Source organism: Acyrthosiphon pisum, chromosome A1 (genome assembly GCF_005508785.2).
Source record: "Acyrthosiphon pisum isolate AL4f chromosome A1, pea_aphid_22Mar2018_4r6ur, whole genome shotgun sequence".
NCBI classification, from domain to species: Eukaryota; Metazoa; Arthropoda; class Insecta; order Hemiptera; family Aphididae; genus Acyrthosiphon; species Acyrthosiphon pisum.
This window is the reverse complement of record NC_042494.1, coordinates 140,299,369-140,319,913: the sequence shown is the minus strand read 5'-3', so window position 1 is coordinate 140,319,913 and position 20,545 is coordinate 140,299,369. Positions and strand designations below refer to the sequence as shown.

At 28.7% G+C, this 20,545-nt stretch overlaps 6 protein-coding genes across 8 annotated transcripts; 2 read left to right on the top strand and 4 right to left on the bottom strand.

Moving 5' to 3' along the window:
• The first annotated feature begins 69 nt into the window (after nucleotides 1-69).
• LOC100163482 (DNA replication licensing factor MCM4) lies at nucleotides 70-3,317 on the top strand. The gene is made up of 2 exons (XM_001950134.5): nucleotides 70-393; nucleotides 466-3,317. The coding sequence occupies exon 2, from the start codon at nucleotides 468-470 to the stop codon at nucleotides 3,165-3,167; it is 2,700 nt and encodes an 899-aa protein (XP_001950169.1). The 5' UTR covers nucleotides 70-393; nucleotides 466-467; the 3' UTR covers nucleotides 3,168-3,317.
• On the bottom strand, nucleotides 3,306-6,696 carry LOC100161433 (dnaJ homolog subfamily C member 2). The gene is made up of 3 exons (XM_001950384.5): nucleotides 6,538-6,696; nucleotides 6,084-6,376; nucleotides 3,306-5,236 (listed from the first exon to the last, which is right to left on the bottom strand). The coding sequence occupies exons 2-3, from the start codon at nucleotides 6,314-6,316 to the stop codon at nucleotides 3,739-3,741; spliced, it is 1,731 nt and encodes a 576-aa protein (XP_001950419.1). The 5' UTR covers nucleotides 6,317-6,376; nucleotides 6,538-6,696; the 3' UTR covers nucleotides 3,306-3,738.
• Nucleotides 6,697-7,007: 311 nt separating this feature from the next.
• On the top strand, nucleotides 7,008-8,597 carry LOC100159389 (barrier-to-autointegration factor). 2 transcript variants are annotated; one of them, XM_008189324.3, is made up of 3 exons: nucleotides 7,008-7,139; nucleotides 7,861-8,019; nucleotides 8,262-8,597. In XM_008189324.3, the coding sequence occupies exons 2-3, from the start codon at nucleotides 7,882-7,884 to the stop codon at nucleotides 8,406-8,408; spliced, it is 285 nt and encodes a 94-aa protein (XP_008187546.1). In that variant the 5' UTR covers nucleotides 7,008-7,139; nucleotides 7,861-7,881; the 3' UTR covers nucleotides 8,409-8,597. The 2 variants fall into 2 exon arrangements, with proteins under 2 accessions (XP_008187546.1, XP_003247589.1); XM_003247541.4 differs by having other exon boundaries at nucleotides 7,137-7,317.
• LOC103310596 (diphthine methyltransferase) lies at nucleotides 8,596-17,386 on the bottom strand. Of its 2 annotated transcripts, none has more exons than XM_016808061.2 (5): nucleotides 17,032-17,386; nucleotides 9,619-9,932; nucleotides 9,289-9,549; nucleotides 9,040-9,178; nucleotides 8,596-8,978 (listed from the first exon to the last, which is right to left on the bottom strand). In XM_016808061.2, the coding sequence occupies exons 2-5, from the start codon at nucleotides 9,911-9,913 to the stop codon at nucleotides 8,630-8,632; spliced, it is 1,044 nt and encodes a 347-aa protein (XP_016663550.1). In that variant the 5' UTR covers nucleotides 9,914-9,932; nucleotides 17,032-17,386; the 3' UTR covers nucleotides 8,596-8,629. The 2 variants fall into 2 exon arrangements, with proteins under 2 accessions (XP_016663550.1, XP_008187545.1); XM_008189323.3 differs by lacking the exon at nucleotides 17,032-17,386 and adding an exon at nucleotides 14,987-15,185.
• Nucleotides 11,668-14,987, bottom strand: LOC100168203 (DNA replication licensing factor Mcm5). Its single transcript, XM_001950410.5, has 3 exons — nucleotides 13,741-14,987; nucleotides 12,947-13,674; nucleotides 11,668-12,880 (listed from the first exon to the last, which is right to left on the bottom strand). Exons 1-3 carry the CDS (start codon nucleotides 14,539-14,541, stop codon nucleotides 12,220-12,222), a joined length of 2,190 nt encoding a protein of 729 aa, XP_001950445.2. The 5' UTR covers nucleotides 14,542-14,987; the 3' UTR covers nucleotides 11,668-12,219.
• Nucleotides 17,387-17,962: 576 nt separating the features above from the next.
• LOC100166162 lies at nucleotides 17,963-20,281 on the bottom strand. Its single transcript, XM_029488444.1, has one exon. It carries the CDS (start codon nucleotides 20,220-20,222, stop codon nucleotides 19,431-19,433), a length of 792 nt encoding a protein of 263 aa, XP_029344304.1. The 5' UTR covers nucleotides 20,223-20,281; the 3' UTR covers nucleotides 17,963-19,430.
• Nucleotides 20,282-20,545: the final 264 nt, after the last annotated feature.

Here is a 20,545-nt window from a genome sequence, read left to right as displayed (position 1 = left end):
ATGGTATGAGAAATGGCTAAACTGATTAATAACTAAATAACCTAAAATTATTTATGATCATTGTAAATAATATATTATATTTTGGCGCCAATTTTGTTGATATATTTATATTTGTTGCATTGTTATTGTTATATTGTCTCCACTTACCACTCTCAAGTTCACCACACTCCACACTCGCCACTTGAGACTAGATACTGCGCTCTCCGTCGGGCAGTCCAGTTTTGAAGTTTGGGGTCAGGGCTTAATAGTCTGATCTAATGACTAGTGATTTTTATTTTTTTTATATTTCTTGTAATAAATTGTAATAATTGTGACTAGACTAACGATTTGTTTTGTAATTATATTTGTACTAAATCTCACATTTCATTCTATTTGTGTTCTCAAAGGAATCAGGTAAATACAACTTCATAACTTATATTTGGGTGAAGTTGATCAAGTGTAATTAATATTGTATTGTGATTTAAGGTATGTCAGGTCGTACACCTCAAAGAAATGGTAACACTACACCAAGAGGAGACCGTACTCCTCGGAATAGTGCCACTACTCCAAGAGGAGGACAAACTCCTTCTAGAAATAGTTCCACTACTCCAAGAGGTAGTAGAACTCCCACCAGAAATGGTACTACCACTCCAAGGGAAGGAAGGACTCCCACCAGAAATGGCACTACTACTCCAAGGGAAGGAAGGACTCCTTCTAGAAATAACATGACACCAAGAGCTAATGGCCGTTCACCTCATGCTAGAACACCTGGCTCTGTTTCCAGTCGTCGGTCTGGGGCTATAGTCTCTGAAGCATCGTCACCTGCTCGTCGTTTTATGACAAGCCCTCTGCGAGGTTTGCGTACCAGTGAAGTAGACCTTAGTTCTCCAATAAACTATGGCTCTCCTTTAAGTTCCGTAGATTCTCGGGCTACAGGTTTCACAATGCGTAGTGGTGGTTCAGTTCAAAGAAATAACTTATCGGTTAATCGTCGGCAAAGGCAAGTGGATACTGCAAATTATGAAAATGGCGCTCCTCGTCCTGATCCTGAAAATCAAGATGTTGCTCCCAATTTAGTCATATGGGGTACAGATGTAGTAGTTGATAGATGTCGATTAAGATTCCAAAATTTTATTGAAACATTTTGTGTGAATGAATCTGAATTGCCTCATTATATGACTAAATTGAGTAATGTTTTGGAAATGGAAATTCCATATGTAGATATTGATTGTGGTCACTTACATAAATTTGATTCTGAAATTTATGATCAATTAATATGTTACCCACAAGAAGTTATTCCAGTATTTGATACAGTTGTTAATGAAGTATTTTTCACTAAATATCCAGCAGCTGATTTGACGCATGTTACTAAGGCTCTTCAAGTGCGACCTTTTAATGTACAAAAAACTAAGAATATGCGATTCCTTAATCCTGAAGATATGGATCAGCTAATAACTGTTACAGGAATGGTAATTCGATGTAGTGACATTATACCTGAGATGCGTGATGCATTTTTTCGTTGTATTGTATGTTCTTATACAACTATTGTAGAAATTGATCGTGGTAATATTGCTGAGCCGACTCTATGTCCCCATTGTAATACTAATCATTGTTTTGAATTAGTACATAACCAATCTAATTTTACTGATAAACAATTGACTAAACTTCAAGAATCTCCTGATGAAATGCCAGCTGGTCAGACTCCACATACTGTCAATTTATACTCCTATAATGAACTTATTGAAACTGTACAAGCTGGTGACCGTGTATCTGTAACGGGTATTTATCGAGCCGTTCCAATGCAAGTAAATCCTAGAATGAGAAACTTCCGTAGTGTATACAGGACTCATATTGACATTTTACACTTTTTGAAAAATAATGATAGCCGTATATCATTTGCTGTTGAAGAGAAAAATAAAATAACCGAGGAACGAATTGAAGTATTGAGACAATTATCTAAGACGGAAGATATTTATGATAGATTGTCAAATGCTTTGGCGCCTTCTATATACGAAAATTGCGATATAAAAAAAGGTATACTAATGCAGCTATTTGGCGGGACCAGAAAAACTTCTAAAAAGAAAAATCATTTAAGGTCTGAAATAAATATACTATTATGTGGTGATCCAGGTACAAGTAAATCACAGTTTTTGTCATATGTTTATGATATTGTACCCAGAAGTCAGTATACTAGTGGTAAAGGGTCTTCAGCTGTCGGTATGACGGCTTATGTAATTAAAGATCCAGAAACCAGGCAACTGGTTTTACAGACCGGAGCTTTAGTTTTGGCTGATAATGGTGTTTGTTGCATTGATGAATTTGATAAAATGAGCGAGTCGGCCAGGAGTGTATTGCATGAAGTTATGGAACAACAAACTTTAAGTATTGCCAAAGCAGGTATTATTTGTCAATTAAATGCTAGAACTTCCATTTTAGCTGCTGCAAACCCGTGTGAATCACAGTGGAATAAAAACAAGACCATTATAGAAAATATACAACTCCCTCACACGCTGTTATCCAGATTTGATTTAATATTTTTAATGTTGGATCCACAAAACGAACAGTATGATAGAAGATTAGCCAATCACTTAGTATCTTTGTATTATCAAAATGAACACTACGAGCGGGATGAGCAAATGGATACTAGCCTACTTCAAGATTATATAACTTATGGGCGAGAAACATTTCAACCTATTTTGAATGAGGAAAGTAGACAGAAACTTATTCAATATTATGTGAACATGAGAACTATTGGAAGTGGTAGAGGACAAGTGTCTGCATATCCAAGACAGTTAGAATCTTTGATACGGTTATCTGAGGCTCATGCAAAGATGAGATATTCAAACGTCGTGGAAATAACTGATGTTGATGAAGCTTGGAGATTATACCGAGAAGCACTAAAGCAAAGTGCTACAGATCCTCTTTCGGGCAAAATAGATGTTGGAATACTGACTACAGGATTGAGTTCAGCTGCAAGACAAAGACGACACGACCTTGCAGAATATTTGTCAAAAGTGATATCAAGCCAACCAAAGTCTACTATATTTAACTATCACAAACTATTAAGTGAAGCTAAATCAGCTTTTCCATTTCAAGTAACCAGAGAAATTTTAGATGATGCACTTAAGGAAGTACAAGATTTAGGACAAATTATGGTTACAGGAAGAACCACTATTCGCCGTATTTAAGTTATTTAATAATTTTATTTTTTTTTATCATGAATTATTTTTGTTTTAATTATTATTAACGACATATGTATTTTTTTATATTTTAGGTATGTAGGTATTTAAAGTATTTTATTCAAAATCATTAATAAAAAAAATTCATTCAAACATTAACAGATAGTTGCTTTATTGACAAACTTCTTTCCCACTCCACAAAATGTTCAACTATTTATTTTGGGTTGTAATATGAACATAAGTAATACAAAAATAATATTTATACTTCATAATGTATATAATATACATTATTTGAACTGATTTAGTAATTTCATTTGTTATCTAACATCTTTTCTGTAAAAAATAAGGAAACTGAAAGAATTGAGTTTTAGATTTTATAAGTGTTAATACAAATTGGTACACCTTATAAAAATGAATACATTTTACAAGTTGTATGCATAGTGTCAAATGATTAATGGTCATTAAAACTATATTGAGTTAAAAATTTAATTTTGTTCAAAAATATTAACAAAACAAAAAAAAATTAAATTAAAACATTATTAAGTTTTGTTAACATGTATTTAAAATAGTTGATAAACTTTTACACTTGAGCAGCTTTCTTGGCTTTAACTATTTCAACGATTTCCTTATATCTTTTCATACATTCCTTTTTCGTTCTGGTTGGAACACATTCTGCTATTCTATCCCAACGTTCTTTTACTGCATTTGGATATGTTTTAAGAGCTTGTTCCAATAATTTTTGCTCGTCTGCAGACCATCCAACTGGACGTTCTGAAACTACTTCAGGTATCTGTGATTCACATTTTTTTTCCTTTTCAAATTGATCATACGCATTGGCATTCATTTCAGATTTTAAAGCATTGTCAGTGAAGTTAGTATTTTGAAGAGATTTAGCTTTTGCTAATACTTGTTTGGCATTTCGATCACCATTTTTACTATGTTGGTTTATAAAATTTGCAACAGCTTCCCAACGTTGGCTTGTACCGGCTGGAAACAAATTTACCGCTTTTATCAATAATTGAACATCATCTGTTTCCCAATCATTATTATTTTTTTCAACAATTTTGATATCATTTTTAATAACATTATTCATTTCAACTCTGCATTCCATTTGTTTAAGTTTTTCTATTAATGCTTTGCGACCTTCTATTTGGAGGGCACTAGCCAATTGTTTAAGTTGTATGGCAGAAAGCTGATCACAAATTTTTTCAACACCAGACATTATTTCAATTACATTATCACCGTGCTGTATATAGTAATTATTTGTTTTACATAAATCCCGTATATGTTTACGTTCTTTTTTCAAAGCTTTCTTTTGACTTTCTTTTTCTGCCTTAAGTGCATTTCGTTGCGCTTTTTCTACAGCCTCACGCTCATCTTTTTCTTTTTGTACTTTGGCTTCTTCTTCTTCTCTTAGTCTAATTTCTTCTTCTTGTTTTTGTCTAATTGCATCTTTTTTGGCTTGTTTTACAGCTGCTTTCCGTTCTTGTTCCTCCTTTTTAAATTTTAAAAGTCTTGGATCATTGGCATATGCTAGGTCAACTAATTGTCTAATACGAGTACATTCCTCTTTTTTTAGCTTAGTACGATTTGCACGATTTTGTTTTTCAATCCATCTTCGTTCTTCACGATCTGAGGCCTGTTCACGATCTTCTTCATCAAGATATGAAAATTCTCTCCATGAATTGAAACTATACCAAGAATTGTAGAAACGATCAACATGATCACGACTACTATCTATATCTCCTAAAAGTGGTACAGAACTTTGTTCTGACCACATACTATTACGAACAAATACCGGTCCAAATAATTGAAAGAAGTCAGATTTTTTTGCCATTTCCTTGGAAGGAATACTGTTGTCAAATTTAGGATCAATTGAATCATAAGCGCGCCTTTTAGTTTTATTTCCAAGAGTTTCCCATGCTTTAGTGATGCATGTAAAATAATCATCATCTCCTTGAACTTTCTCACCAAGCTTTTTTCTTTTATCTGGATGATGATTAAGAACTCTACGTCTATAAGCACTTTTGATTTGTGCTTCAGTGGCTTTATATCGCAATTTTGATAATCCTAAAACCCTGAAATACAATAAAAAAAAAAAAAATTAATTATATAGATTAATTAATAATTATAGAAAACAAACACTTCACAAAATTAGAAAATTTAATTATAACTGTACCGGTTTTTTTAAATTCATTTTTGAAAACTTACATACTTCAACAAATGTTAGTACAATTTACATTTTTATTTCAGATTTGTTTTCAACCTTTTCAGATATCATGTTTGAAATTTATCCAATACATAAGAATACCAATTTTTAAAAACTGTTCATGAACAAAACTGGATATATGCCAAATAAAAACAAGTAACTAAATATAGTATTAGGGAGTGTAAATGGTAATCTTGATACCCTGCAAAAATTGCAAAGGTGCCTACTTTTATATTACATTAATTATAGATTGGTAATAGTAAAATTAAAAACCGCTTTTAACAATTAGTACGATGTGTTAGGCAGTAGCGTATTTACGTATATGCACGGTAGGCACTATCATGTAGAAGAAAAATTCAAAGATTCAATTACCAATGTATATTTTAGTAGCTTAGTAGAATAAATTGATTTTTATATTTTAATATAATGAATTTTAAGTAAAATATTTTAATAACTTAAATATTTAAGATGTTTTTTTCATCACTATTTTGGGTATAGCAAAAAAATGGATAAGTTAAAATCAGGAAATGTATCAAACAGAAATTGTATGAAACACGGAACAGATTTATTCATTACACTACTATAAGTTTTGAATATTCTTTTGTCCTAATATTTATGTCATAATTATTGTTGATATTAAATGTAATTGTTCAGTGTATTATCCAAAAATTTAATGATTATGACTATATACTACTAAATATATATTTTATAATTACTGATAATGATCTTGATCTTTCCATTCCTTAGGATCTAGAGTTTTTAGATAAATTGTATCCGATTCAGTTTCTTCATCGATGAATGATTCGTTTGTATCTTCTACTTCTTCACCATTAGTTAAACATTTATCTTGAACAGTTGAACCTGATAAATATCTTAATATCCATGGTCCGACTGTTTCCACTATACGATGTTGAACATTTAATATAGGTGGTCTCTCTTTGTCTTTCATTATATATGTAGATAATTTTACGACGTAATATATTCACAATCAAAGTTATTTGCGCATAATCTAAAATAACATATATATATCTTGACTTAGAAAAAAAAAAAAAAATTACCCATGTAAAACATACTGGTTTAAGTTAAGACCTATATTTTTGTTAACTTGAGTGAAGTTAACACATATTTGTATTATATATTAAATTTATATAACAGACAAACTGTACTTACCCTCAAATTGTAAAACAACGAACTAATTAACTAAATGTACATCGAACACACATTAATGTTAATTATGCAGTAAGCACTACGGTCTACGAGGACTTCAAGCAATTTGAAATCCTCAAAAAAAATAATTTTTTTGAATATAGCAATTCTTGTCTCGGAATTTGTAGGTTATGTGCTTTGAACAATTCAAGGACATTTCATATAAAATATATAAAAAGTGAAAATACATGAGTTTATAATGTCTTTGTAATTTTTTCATAATTATGGTGAACCACTTGTTTGCACCAGGCGTGTATTACGTCCAACCACAGATATATATAATAATTATTATACAAATCTGTGCGTCCAACCGGCAGACGACAACCTCCGAAATGTACATGACAAAACAAATTTATTTATTTTGTCATGGAAATGTACTAATCTATGGTCCCTACTCCCTAGTCCTCGCTCCTCGTACTGATAATCAAGTACCTACTATAATATCTGAATTATGTATTTATGTTCTAAAATATTAATAAATTCATAATAATATTATAATATTACGACTTACGAGTAGATACAAAACCGGATACAACGAGACCACGAATAACATTACGACGTACAACGTATGTGTCAGATGTCCCTGTTTTCAACGGTTATATAATATAAAAAATTGGCAAAGCCGTGATAAACGTACAAACTATAAAATATTTTAATGTTATATTATCGTTAACTATTTACTCAACGAATATTTTTTTTAGTTAGAATAACCAATTACTGTATACTTTATTTAATTTATAATATGTAAGTAGTACTGCTTATTACAATTTATATTTCCATAGACATAAATAGTAAATACACATATTCATAGACAATAAGACATTCATTTATGTATAATATGAATAATTGATATAACTGTTTTAAATTGTATTTGAATATTTTAAATTTTTTTATACTGATTACTGGTAATACGTTGTTCGTGTCAGTTGATTCGATTAAAAAAAAAAAAAACTATTTGTAACCAAATTACAAGATGATGTAGTAATAATTATTACTTGTTTACTTTTTTTCAATTTGACTCCATAACAATTAAAAATTTGTTTTATGTTTGCGGATATTATACTTATTTCATTTTATCTTATCAGTCTGCCTACCTAATATAGTTATCTTTATTATTTAATCTCTTATATGAAACATTGACAATTGAGCTCTGGAATTCACTCTGAATTCAAAACTATTTTTTTCTTTCATTTATAAGAAAATTCCATAAGCAATTCATAATTCATACTTCACAGTTTGGTACAGACATAGCTTTTGACTATTATTAGTACGTCAATTTTTTTTCAGATTGCAAAATAAATCATAATCATGACTACTCCGTCATCCACAACCAGCCAAAAACACAAAGCGTTTTCTGGGGAGCCTATGCGAGACAAACCAGTTGAAGATCTCGCTGGTATCGGACCTGTACTAGCAAACAGATTAAAAGAACAAGGATTCAACAAAGTAAGTAAATCCAAGACCATTTTTTTTTTTAATTTACCCGAATTTTAATATAAACTTATATTTTATAAATTATTGGCGCATCGTTAAAACCATGGTTATCTTCTCTTAGGATAACCGTGATTAAAACATTTTTCATACTGATTAATGTTAAACAATGACGTACCTATCCACAGTTTACAATAATGTAAAAAAATCTTATAAATTTACCAACAAAGAAATTATTATTATTTATTTTGTTTTAGGCTTACAATGTATTGGGTCAATTTCTTCTTTTACAAATGGATCAAGAGTTATTCTGTGACTGGTTAAAAGATAGCATAAAAGCTAACTCAAAACAATCCAAAGATTGTCATGCTTGCTTAAAAGCATGGTGTGATGAATTTTTGTAGATGAGTTTTGTATTTTGTAATAATAATTCTAAATTCTTATGTTATGTTTTATTTCATTAAAATTGTGTGTATTCATTATTAAATATAAGTAAAATATTCCATTTAAGTATATAACTTATATACATATAGATATTAACAAATTTCATATTCTGTAATTCATTAGAAAATAATAAAATGAATACATTAATATTTATCAATCACTTTATTTATAATGTATATTTTTATAATTTCATATTGACAAAAAATAAATCTAACTTATGGTCATAAAATGAACATGTAGCAATTATTCTTTTGTTTTTTGATTTTGTGTCATGTTCGAATTGGGTATCATGATGACACCAGTCGGCTCCATAGTAAAGCCTATTGTTTTTTTCACCAAAAGATTGACAAATATTAGCTACATCTAATGATGTGTCTATTATATGTGCAGCGTTAAACATTGAAGCACTTAAAAGATATTCTTCTTTATTAGGTTCCCATTTCAATCTCCAAACTCCACCATCAACTTTCACACTATTATAACTATGTTTCATATTACGTACATCCCACAGCCGTATATTTTCATCATAACTAAAAATTTGATAAATTACATTAATGTGTTGATATATTATATTAACAAAAATTAACTTGCCTTCCTGTGACAATTATATTTTCTCGAATTTTATTGGATGAGCAAGTTGTTACTCCTTGTTCATGCTCTTTATTTTCAAATACAGGTTTGTCAAATTGTAAACGTTGGTCATAACACTTAAATTTACAATCGTCACCACCTAAAATTTAAAATATTATTTAGGTACCTACTAAAATACAAACTATTTATATACTCAAAAACTAAATAAAAAAATAGAAGTGTAATTTGTAATACTTATAATAAATGTACCAGTGTATAAAATGTTTGGTTCCCAATAATTATAAGTTACTATCCATGATTCAAAACCATGAGCTTTGAAACTGCGTATGAGTTGATCGTTTAAATTTACTAAAGTAATGTAACCACATGAGTCGCTAAATGCAATACTTTGTGATCCGTTTTCATAAGGACGAGACCAAGCAATTGATAAACTCATATGAGATTCACCGTCAGTTTTTGGAAGATCAAAACTAGTGAACAAACTTAAAGACAAATCTGTTCCATTTTCATCTAAAAAATATAACAATTAATTTGATTTACTGTCATTTGTCTTTTTATTATTAATGATTGAAACCTCACTCAAGTGATATATGCTAACATGCTTGCCAGACAATGCAGCTGCTAGTAATATTTTTCCAGAAGTGATAAAAGAATTCCACTTTAAATCCAAAACAGCATCTTCAGGAACACTCTGGACCAATTTGATCTTGTTTTGACTATCTAAAGAGAATAAATTGATAGTGCCAGTTTTTGTTTTGGATGCCTCGTCAAGCTTATAAGTTCCACATACAAATACATTGCTGTATTTTAGTATTGGACACCATTCTACAGTATCTGCAGGATAAATAGTATCATATGACGCAAAAAGCTCCATACTATTAGTTCAAAGAACCCTGTAAAAAAAAAATCAATTTTTAATTTACCCGATGAAGGTCATTCTTACTTTAAAAAGAATAATAAGGGGTTGCAAAAGTATGAAAAAAAATGTGTATACATAACTCTTTAAATGCCTTATAGATTAGGATATAATTAGAAAAATAGTATAAATATATATTTTTTAAAGAGGTGACCACACACACACACAAATCAAGCACTGCTTACAATTGTTTCTATAATATGGCTATATTATGCAGACTTTCATAATATCGAAAAATATGTATATTTCAATAAAACACATACAATACACCAATGTTATTAATAATTTTGCTGCCAAACAAGCTCAAAAAAAAAAAATGTCTATATAGATACCAATTCTATTATTTTTAATGAGCATATTAACATATTATATTTAAATGTGTCAACAATTTTTGTGGTTGTTAATTTTACATAAAACCAATTATTTATTAATTAAAAAATAAATTTCCTAGTTTCTTGCACCTCATAATTTGTTTTTAAAAATCATTAAAATTTGTGAGGCAGTCAAATGGATTATTCTGTTAACTATACATATAATTATAGAGGTAAATCATCTGCACCTGATTAGCAGGGCTCAAGTTGTACCGTGTCATATTACGGGGCCAAATGATGAAGATAAATGTGCCTTAAGCCCTTTTTGCATGGTAATGTAACAAGATTAGACTGATTAGTGATATTTATTTAAATTATTAGCTTTTTTGGTTAATTTGAAAACAATTATTTCATCAAAAGCATAATTTATACAAGGTGTGTCAGACAAATAAAATAACTGGTTTTAATCAAGATTTTGAAAATTGTTTTTTGTTTATAAAATATAATGTATTGACTCTTAGGACTTCACGTCATAACATTTTTTATTTTTTAATATTCATACTGAAAATGATTTAAATTTTTCAAAAAAAATAGCTTATTTGTAAATTTGGTTTTCAGAAGAACTTATATTGTAAAAACATGTATGTTTAAGTCATGTAGTTTATTTTTATGATTTTTAAATGTCTAAATTTTTTGAAGAAACTCATTAATTAGAAAAGTAATCTTTTAAAAAAATATTATATTTTAGGTACAACTGTACAAGTATTTGTTCAAAAATGCTCATCAAATATTTAAAAAGTTTTTAAATACAATTTTTTTTACGACTAGAGCAACTATGATTTGTCAGGTCTTCCTGTTACGTCCAGAATAGCTATCATGATCAAAAGTGAGGTGGGCGAGATATATATTTATAATATGTACACCAGGGGAGGACATAACTATGCCACCCACGAGCTTATGAATGAACTTTTTAGTATCTCCTTTCTAGAAAAAATGTAAATATTCCACTGCAGTTGTATAATTAGGATTTATCAATAAGGGGAGGTCTTGAAAATTAATAATTATTCAGTTGTCAAAAGTCACAAGATTAAGTTTGAAAACAAGATGTCTTCTTAGTTCTTACTGATATGAAACATAAAATATATTTTAAAAATACTTATCATACAAATAATGGGCAATAAAATATAACTTTATTTTTATTTTGTTCAGTCTCATTTCAGATGTTTAGGTGAGGTATTTGAAAATTATAATTAACTTCTGTAAATTTGTTTAGCAACGAGGGAGGCCATCAGTCGCTCTGCATACCACACATTTGTAGGGCCAAAATATTTATGAATTTGTCATCTAGCCATAGAGTAAAAAAGGCAAAGGCAATATAAACCTGCTCAATTAAAAAAAAGATCAGTTTTAAAAATCAATTTATTTATAATTTAAATGTTAAAAAAATTAATTACAACATTTTTGACTTTCCTCGTGAATTGTGGCTCAGAAAATTCTAATTTACATTAACATAGTTGATGGTAGAGGTTGGAACGCTTTTGATATTTAATATGTCATTTAGATCAATGTAATAAATGATAATATTACAAATTATGGTATAATAAATGATAATATTACAAATTATGGTATAATAAATTACAAAATATAATATTAACTGTAGTCAATGGAGTAAAAATATGATAAAAATAATGAACATTTTAGAAAAATTCCTCCCTCCCCTAAATATGACCCTGATCATTAGTTTACACAAGGTACTTTGTTTGCAGTTCAATAACTAATTATACTACATTTTAATTAAATTATTAATGTTGAAATAAACTTCTAAGATCAACCAAAAAAGATACAGATTAATTACTATTATCTTTATAAATTTAAACACAATATGAAATTCATTTTTAATTGGTAGGTACATTACATTTGAATGGAATTGTTTATAATTTTTCATGTTAATTATTATTTTAATCTAATTAACATTTTACGTTGCATAATGTGTTGTATTTCGCCTCTCCTGATCATTAAGTATATAACTTTATCTATGGCTCTTTGTGGATATTTTTGTCTCAAAAAATCTTGAATAATACTGAATTCAGACACTTGAGATCCAATTGGAAATCGACGTTTCAACTGCTTCTCAATTCTCTGTAGTGTTTCTGTATCTTCTTCAGTTGAAAAACCTTCTACACCAGATAAACAGCCTGACGTAGCTGCACTCAGGGTAGATACTTGGAACAATCTTAAAGCTTCATCTACATGACTATCAGTAGCGAAAGGTTGCAATTGCATTTTAGCTAATGATTCTGCAATACGAATTATAGCTTCTAGCTGTCTGACAGTAATAGGAATGGCAAGTTTTTTCTCAGATTCCAATTCATGACACCCAGTTCTCATAATTACATAACGACTTTTAAGCTTCTCACCAGCTTCTTCAGATAATCGAGGTCCACAACGTCGGCGAATGTAATTTATTAACTTTTTGATTGTTGCCAATGGTAATTCTCCTTCAACTTCTTGCTTCGCTTGACCATTCATTAAATGTACATTCATGATATGCTTAGCCAATGTCATATCTCTGTTTTGATCATGTTCATCTTTAATAATAAATATCATATCAAACCTGAAAAAATTTATTTATTTTTCATTAAATTCTCAGACCAAATAATAAGCACATAAAATATACTACCTAGATAAAATTGTAGGCATGAAATCAATATTATCTTCGCCCTTACTGTCATCCCATCGACCAAACACCGAATTTGCAGCAGCCATCACTGAACAACGACTGTTAAGAGTAGTTGTAATGCCTGCCTTAGCTATTGATATGGTTTGTTGTTCCATAGCTTCATGAATTGCAACTCTATCACCTTCTCTCATCTTGTCAAATTCATCAATACAAACTACACCACTATCAGCCAAAACCATTGCTCCACCTTCCACCACAAAATTATGAGATGTTGGATCACGAGTTACAGAAGCTGTGAGTCCAGCAGCTGAAGAACCTTTACCAGATGTGTATACACCAATAGGAGAAACTTGTTGTACAAATTTTAAAAGTTGTGATTTGGCTGTACCGGGATCTCCCAAGAGCAATAAATTTATGTCTCCACGACGAGTTAAACCATCTGGAAGTCTTTTTCGAGAACCTCCAAACAGCAGACAAGCTATCGCTTTTTTTATATCACTAAACCCAAAAATAGATGGTGCTATAGACTTGGCAATACGGTCATAAATATCAGGAGATGATGACAATTTTCTGAATAGTTCTTCTTCTTCAACAGAAGTGGGTAATAAAGAAGTAGAACCTCCAACATTATCATCCAATTGGAAACCTAAAACTCTTAAATATGGAGCACGCACACCAACCACAGTACGAGAATTGTCAGTAACATTTTGTTTTTTTGCAGTCTTGACCTGAAAACATATTAATTTAAAACTTAAATATATATCGACAAAGTATGTTTTTTAAATCAATTTTACCTTTTTTATAGAATAAACACCAACCACCATAACACGGTTTCCTGGAACTACACGTTCACACAAGTAGCGATCACAGTATAACTGTACATGTCGTGGCATTTCTCCTTGAGGTGTAGAGTCACTCAATTCTTGTAATTTTAAAATTTGAGAATCAACGCACTTGCATTTGTCAGGTATAATAAAATATGGATCCAAAGGACATTGTGGACGGCCAGCTTGTTCAGTGGTACATTTTCTTGGCAAGATATAACCGTCCATACCAGGTTTCACAGGTAAATGTGGTACTACATTACGACAAGATCGACATTGCAATGTTATCTGTGTAGCCTTAGCTCGAATACTTGATGCTGATACTATAATACCAGGAATTTTGACCAGCCGAGAAACTGACTCAGATTTAATAGAACGCAAATAAGAAGCCAATGAATTTGTTGACAGTAATATTTGAACACGCTCAATATCTTCCAAGTTATCTGAAGCAAGCAATTCTTTAGCTAACTCAGTCGCAGCTTCTTCAAATGCTGGCAAATGTTCCACTGGCTGTTTGTATAACTTATCTGCAAGATTTTCATCAAATCCAGCTAAGTCCTCAACATTTATTTCCAAACAAAATTGACCCAAGTTACAATTTCGTTTTAATGTATCTCTATACTTGTAGTTAAAATTTTCTTCATTATATGTTTTTAAGAATTCTTTGAATGATTTTTTTATTGTTCTTATGTTCAACAATGAAGACGCCAAATTATCGTCGTCACCAAATGTGTCGGAGAAAAATATACCAGGTGTATCAAACCCTTCCATATTTGTTTAATGAAGTTTCAAAAATTGTTGAATATAATAACACCACGAAAATTTTTTTTAAAAACGCCACAATTTACTTCGTAGAAAAATATTAAAATGTGAAATCAATTTTAAGAATAAAGTCAAAATAAAAGTTAAGCACAACAATGACACAATGCAATTTAATATAATAGTATGGTATATAGTAGTATTATAGAGTGTAACCACTATATAGACTACAGATAGACATTAGCAAAAATATGAAAGAATAGTGCCTATAACGTGAAAGAAAACCATTCCATTCAGTACACGCCATACATACGGCTATTGACTATTACTATTTCCTAAGTTTCTAACAAAGCACTCGATAGTTGTTGATACCTAATGGTAAATGGCGGGAAACATTGTTATTAGTACGCAGTAGGAAGTTAGCAACACGGAATTATTTATCAAACCATTTTCTTACCGATTGTTAAGGCAAAGTTAGTTGCGTTTTAGAAAAAGCAAAATAATCTCATAGTAGAAATTTAAAAAGCAAATTTTGAAATTTAAAATAGTAATTAATACAAAATATATAAAATATTTTATATCACACAGTTGAGCATCAAATATCGATTAGCATAAATCACATGAAGACTAGAGATAAGGAGGCCAAACTCTGCTGGCCGCCTGCACAAAAATTGATTCTATAAAACATCGTACACTAATTTCTCCACCAGTCTGCGTGGCGGTCAAATCCGAGGCTGGCTCGGAGTATAATTAACCCGTATTAGATAGGGACCTACTCGACTTTATAACCTTTAAAAAATTATAATTAAAAAAATAATGATCGTATTTAAATTAGAATTACACCATCGTATTCAGCGCAAATTTATCTTTAAGAATGTTCTAAATTTACGTAATATATGTACACATAATTAGTAAAAAAAAATTTTAAAAAAATGTAAACTGCCACGTTTACATAATTATTATATATAATTATTTTACAATATAATTTTTATTATTATTTACAGTTTAGATACTTTCCTGTTCTTTTTTGTTTTTTCTTTGCTAGTCATCGTATCTTTATAATTGGCTCTTTTGACAATAAAACACATGCGCATTATTAAAAAAAATAGCACAATGGCTTTAGAAAATTCTTCTTTATGATCTACACAACCGACCAATTGGATTGAATCCCCTTGTTCAATCATTTCCGTAATAGTTAGTTAAGTATTCATATTAAATTCTTCATTTTTTAATGCTTCTAGTGTCGATTTTTCTAAAGTAGAAATTAAATTAAACATATTATTTGATGAATGTATTAAGTTGCCCTATGATCGCATGTCTATAAGTTTGTCTCTAGATGAAGACAAACAATCGTTTGTTAAACTAGAGAGACATTTTTTACATTTAGTGAATCGGTTTGCCTTTCTAGCTATATAACCAGCTAAGTATGATAATACTTGACTTGAAGTACTGGTAGACCTATAATCATGGTCATGCATTAATGCTATAACGTCAGGAAGTTCTTCAAACTGGCCTTTGTAAATATACTTTTATTTCGAATGCCATTTAACAAATTATATTTTTTTTCTGTAGAATTGCCAGTTGAACACCCAGGGGCATAACAATTTCGATTCATTTTTATCTATTTTTATGTAAAACTTAATTTAATTTAATTTTAAAAAATGAAGAACATAACAAGTAAAAATATCGAAAACTTTAAGTGCTTAAAGTTACTATAAGCTTTTTATCAATAATCCCCAATTTCGTGTAATTAATCGGTATCGTCAAACTAGAAAATAATATGCACCAGTATAAATGTATAATACATTTATTGTCTTTATATATAACTAAAATACTTAATTTAAAAGTTAAATTTATAACGTAAATACAGAATATTAATATTTTTTTTTTTATTATTTATTCTTAAAGATAAATCTGCGCTGAATACGATGGTGTAATTATAATTTAAATACGTTTATTATTTGACCGCCACGCAGACTGGTGGATAAATTAGGGCGCTATGTTTTACGGGACGTTTTTTGTGGTAAAGTTTGACCTCCTTATCTCTAGTCTTCATGATAAATCATATTATCCTAATTCACTTTGATATCTATGAATTATCATGGACCATAACCATTGTCCATAATGGATCACTCAAATCAGTGTTAACCATTATGTACTTTGTGTAATACGTAAATTGCGCTTAATATTATTTAATATTTTAAGTTTTAACGTATTTACAACTTTAAAGTATCATAATTCATAATATACTAATAACTAATATTATACTTGACAAAATAGATATTTGGTCATGATATTATAGATAATTTGTATTTAACCTACTATATAGTAGGTACTGAACAATAGTAGTGTGGACTATTATTTGTCTTCATAATAAATACGTCGCACAATTACCATTGTTGACGAATCTAATGATACCTACATACTACGGTATATAAACATTAAAATATATATTAGGTATATATAATTTTATTTAAATTTATTAGCTCATTGGCTCATTACCTGAAGACTGAAAAATAATTGAATTACGATTTAAATAAAAAAAATAATTTGATTTCTGACAACACAAACATAATAATTATGATTAACACACTTTAAAAATTAAAACTTAATTAACCTGAGCGACGAACGAATATCCCATGTCCAGATCACGAATTTAGATATACTTAATTAGGTGTCTTAAATTTTAATAAATTCGTGGTCCAGATTAACACCAGAAAATATTTTATCAGTTTGTCACTACTGACTAGTGTACTGTTAACAAATTTGATATGAAATTTTAAATTACGAACAATACGAACCAGACTACTATAATAATCCTGCTTAGAAATCAAAAATCTAATACTCGAAGTAGAGTGTGATGTACCTATTACTATTTTAGTAATGCTATTATAAATTTGAATAAAATTATAGTTACTTATCAAGAACATCGGTCTGAGCGGAATGTTTTTCTCTAGTTCTCTTATCTACTATAATATTATATTATAAAGAATGAAGAAAATTAACATTTAAAATAATTTAAAAGGTATAGCCGTACAGGAATTAAATAAACTTCAATAAATAATGAATATGCGAGTAACCGCTATTATTTAAATCAAAATACCTAACTTACACATCGTCGTAAGGCTTAAAAAAATATATTATTCAAAGTTCAAAGTCCACAGATATATAATATATTAACCGTTATTAAGTATCTATGTTTAAACATTATTTAATAATTTCTTGTTTTTATTTTCTGCATAAACATGAAACTGATTCATTGATTAGGCCTAAGAACAAGGTGGAATTATACCCTGCAAAGGATTGAATAATTACAGGAAACATTGAGAAAAAAATAATATTATAAATTAATAGGCAATATAGTTTTCCGGGTAAACTCAGAATGCTAAACCATGTTCATATATTAAAATAATAAAATTAAGTGATTAACAAATTAAACATAGTGAAAATAATTTATTTATTTATTAATACCTGTAATTGTGTAAAAACATATTGGGTATCAATAAAATAATTGTATGTCATATAATATAATCAATTAATACTGAAAAATACAAAATTAATTTTGTACATTAGTTACTCTTTTTTTGGTTCTACATGGAACAAGTGATTATAAATAGTATTTACTAAAATTTCTTATACAACAAACAACAAATTATAATACATTTATAAAATAAATTGATTATGTTTTAATTCAATATTGTCTTTAGACATATTATTAAAATTTAAAGCATGGTAAACCCTGTGATATACAGTATCTAAATAAACTATAAATACTATTTTAAAACACAATCTCATTATGCTAAGACAGACATTTACCATACTCAAAAATTACATTTTAAATTTATTCAAGTATTAAACTATATAATATTATATCATATTGTAATTTTTAAGTTATAAATTGTACACGAGTAAAAGTTTTTAAAATATAAGGTTAATATTATATATTTATATAATATAACTATACCCAATTTTACAAATGTAAAAATATTATATCATTTTATTTAATTGATTAAAAATGAAATAATCTATGACTCATCCCGTTAGCTTTAGCTAATATAATAAGTAATATCCTACCCTCAATTAAATCAAAAAAAAAATAAAAATACAGTTTGTGTATCTAAAACTATAATTTAAAATAGTGCACGATTATTACAAATAATTAATATAATACCCGTTTAGTATAAACTTTGTACAGTTAAATAGAATATTTTGTATAATATGCATAAAAGTTTAAAAAAAATAATACAAATCAATGTAGTAACTAAAATCATAAAAAATATTTGTATAACATTTGATTCTTAAATATAGATAGTCTAACAAAAATAATGAAAATTGAACATATTATACCCTGGTAGAATAAAAATGCAGTTTTAAATTTAAAGGCCTCAGAAAATACCATTATCACTTTGTTACCATTATAATATTTAAAAAAAAATTATTTTTTTTATGAAAAATACTAATAATACTACCCTTTATTTTACTACTGTCAGTCATTAAATTAATAAGATCTTGTTTAATAAAATTATTTTCAATATATTTTTTAGGTGCAAGTATACAAATTCCGATTTTCGTGAAAATGTTGCTACTTAAAATGTTCTATATACATTAAATAGAAAATAATTAATTATAGTTTGAAAAATAAAAAATTTAATTCCCTAAAGTAAAAACAATTTTTCTCATATAAATATTTAAATTATTTATATTATACTTATTAATATATTGTTAGCTAAAACCAATTATACAAAAAATAAATAAGTATTATGCATAATTGTTTTGATCTATTATAGTGATTTTGTAAATAATTAGATTAATTTCTACTGTCTTCAGATAAAAAGTAAAAACAAAAAATTGTTAACTATTTGATTATTTATGGTATTTTTCTATAAAATAATATATGATACTTAAAGTTGTCTAGATACTTTTTCAACTTCTTTTAAACATTCGCTTACTAAAGCTTTAGCTTTATGAATTGACTTTTTCAACCTTTCAGTAGAGTTCTTACAACCTGTATAAATTGGTCGGATCGACCCTGACATTTCTTCAATAACCGTCAACAACTCTCTATATTTAGCCCAGCCATCTTCACTACTTAAAGAATCAATATCAAATGTTTTTTCAACATTTTCTAATTGACCAGATATTCGGTCTGCAGTTGTAGAAGGAGGAGGCATATGTTCGTGTTTATAATGTTTAGTTTTATTTTGTGTATTTTCTTTGTTGTAATTCACTGCAGTCTTTTCTTTTGGTTGTTCATATGCATATGCTTTTCTTTTATTTACTTGACTAAAATTCATTAACAATTCAGGATAGTTAAACGGCAAATTAAATGGCCATTGTTGTTCATATTGAGCACTATAATTAGGATAGTTCTGATGTTTGCGATTCATTGTCAGGTCCAAGAGTGGATTGTAACTGTTCATATCATTTACCATGTGGTTTAATTGAGGCATACTGGATTTTCCACGTTTGCGGGGTGCACCACCTTGTGCATTTGACGGCAATGAGTGTTTATTTTTTGATTTTCCACTGCTAGTATTTGGTACTAACGATAATGATACTGTACTTTGTGGGGAAGTAGAAGAAACTGCATACTGGCTGTTGGATTTTGAACTTTGTGATATAGGTATGATGGTCAATTCTGAATGGCATCCCATATTGCCAGACTTAATTGCTTCCAATAAACTATTTTCCATGATATCAATTTTGAAATTTTTCGTCCTAAGAATTATATATAAAAAAAAAATAAATACTGAATGAGCATTTTTGTTATACTAAAAAATAAATAACTCCTAACACTGTTTTGTTACAACATATAATTAGGTTTTCACATTTCATGAACACCTATATATATTATTTTAAATTGATAATCTACATAAACAAAAATAATAATAATAATAGATGGGTTAATATAGATAGGATACAATTTTAATTATTAGTTTTACTTTTATTATAAAACAATTGCTCAAATAATGCATAGTTTATATATGGTGAAAGTTTAAATTTACTACGTAAATGA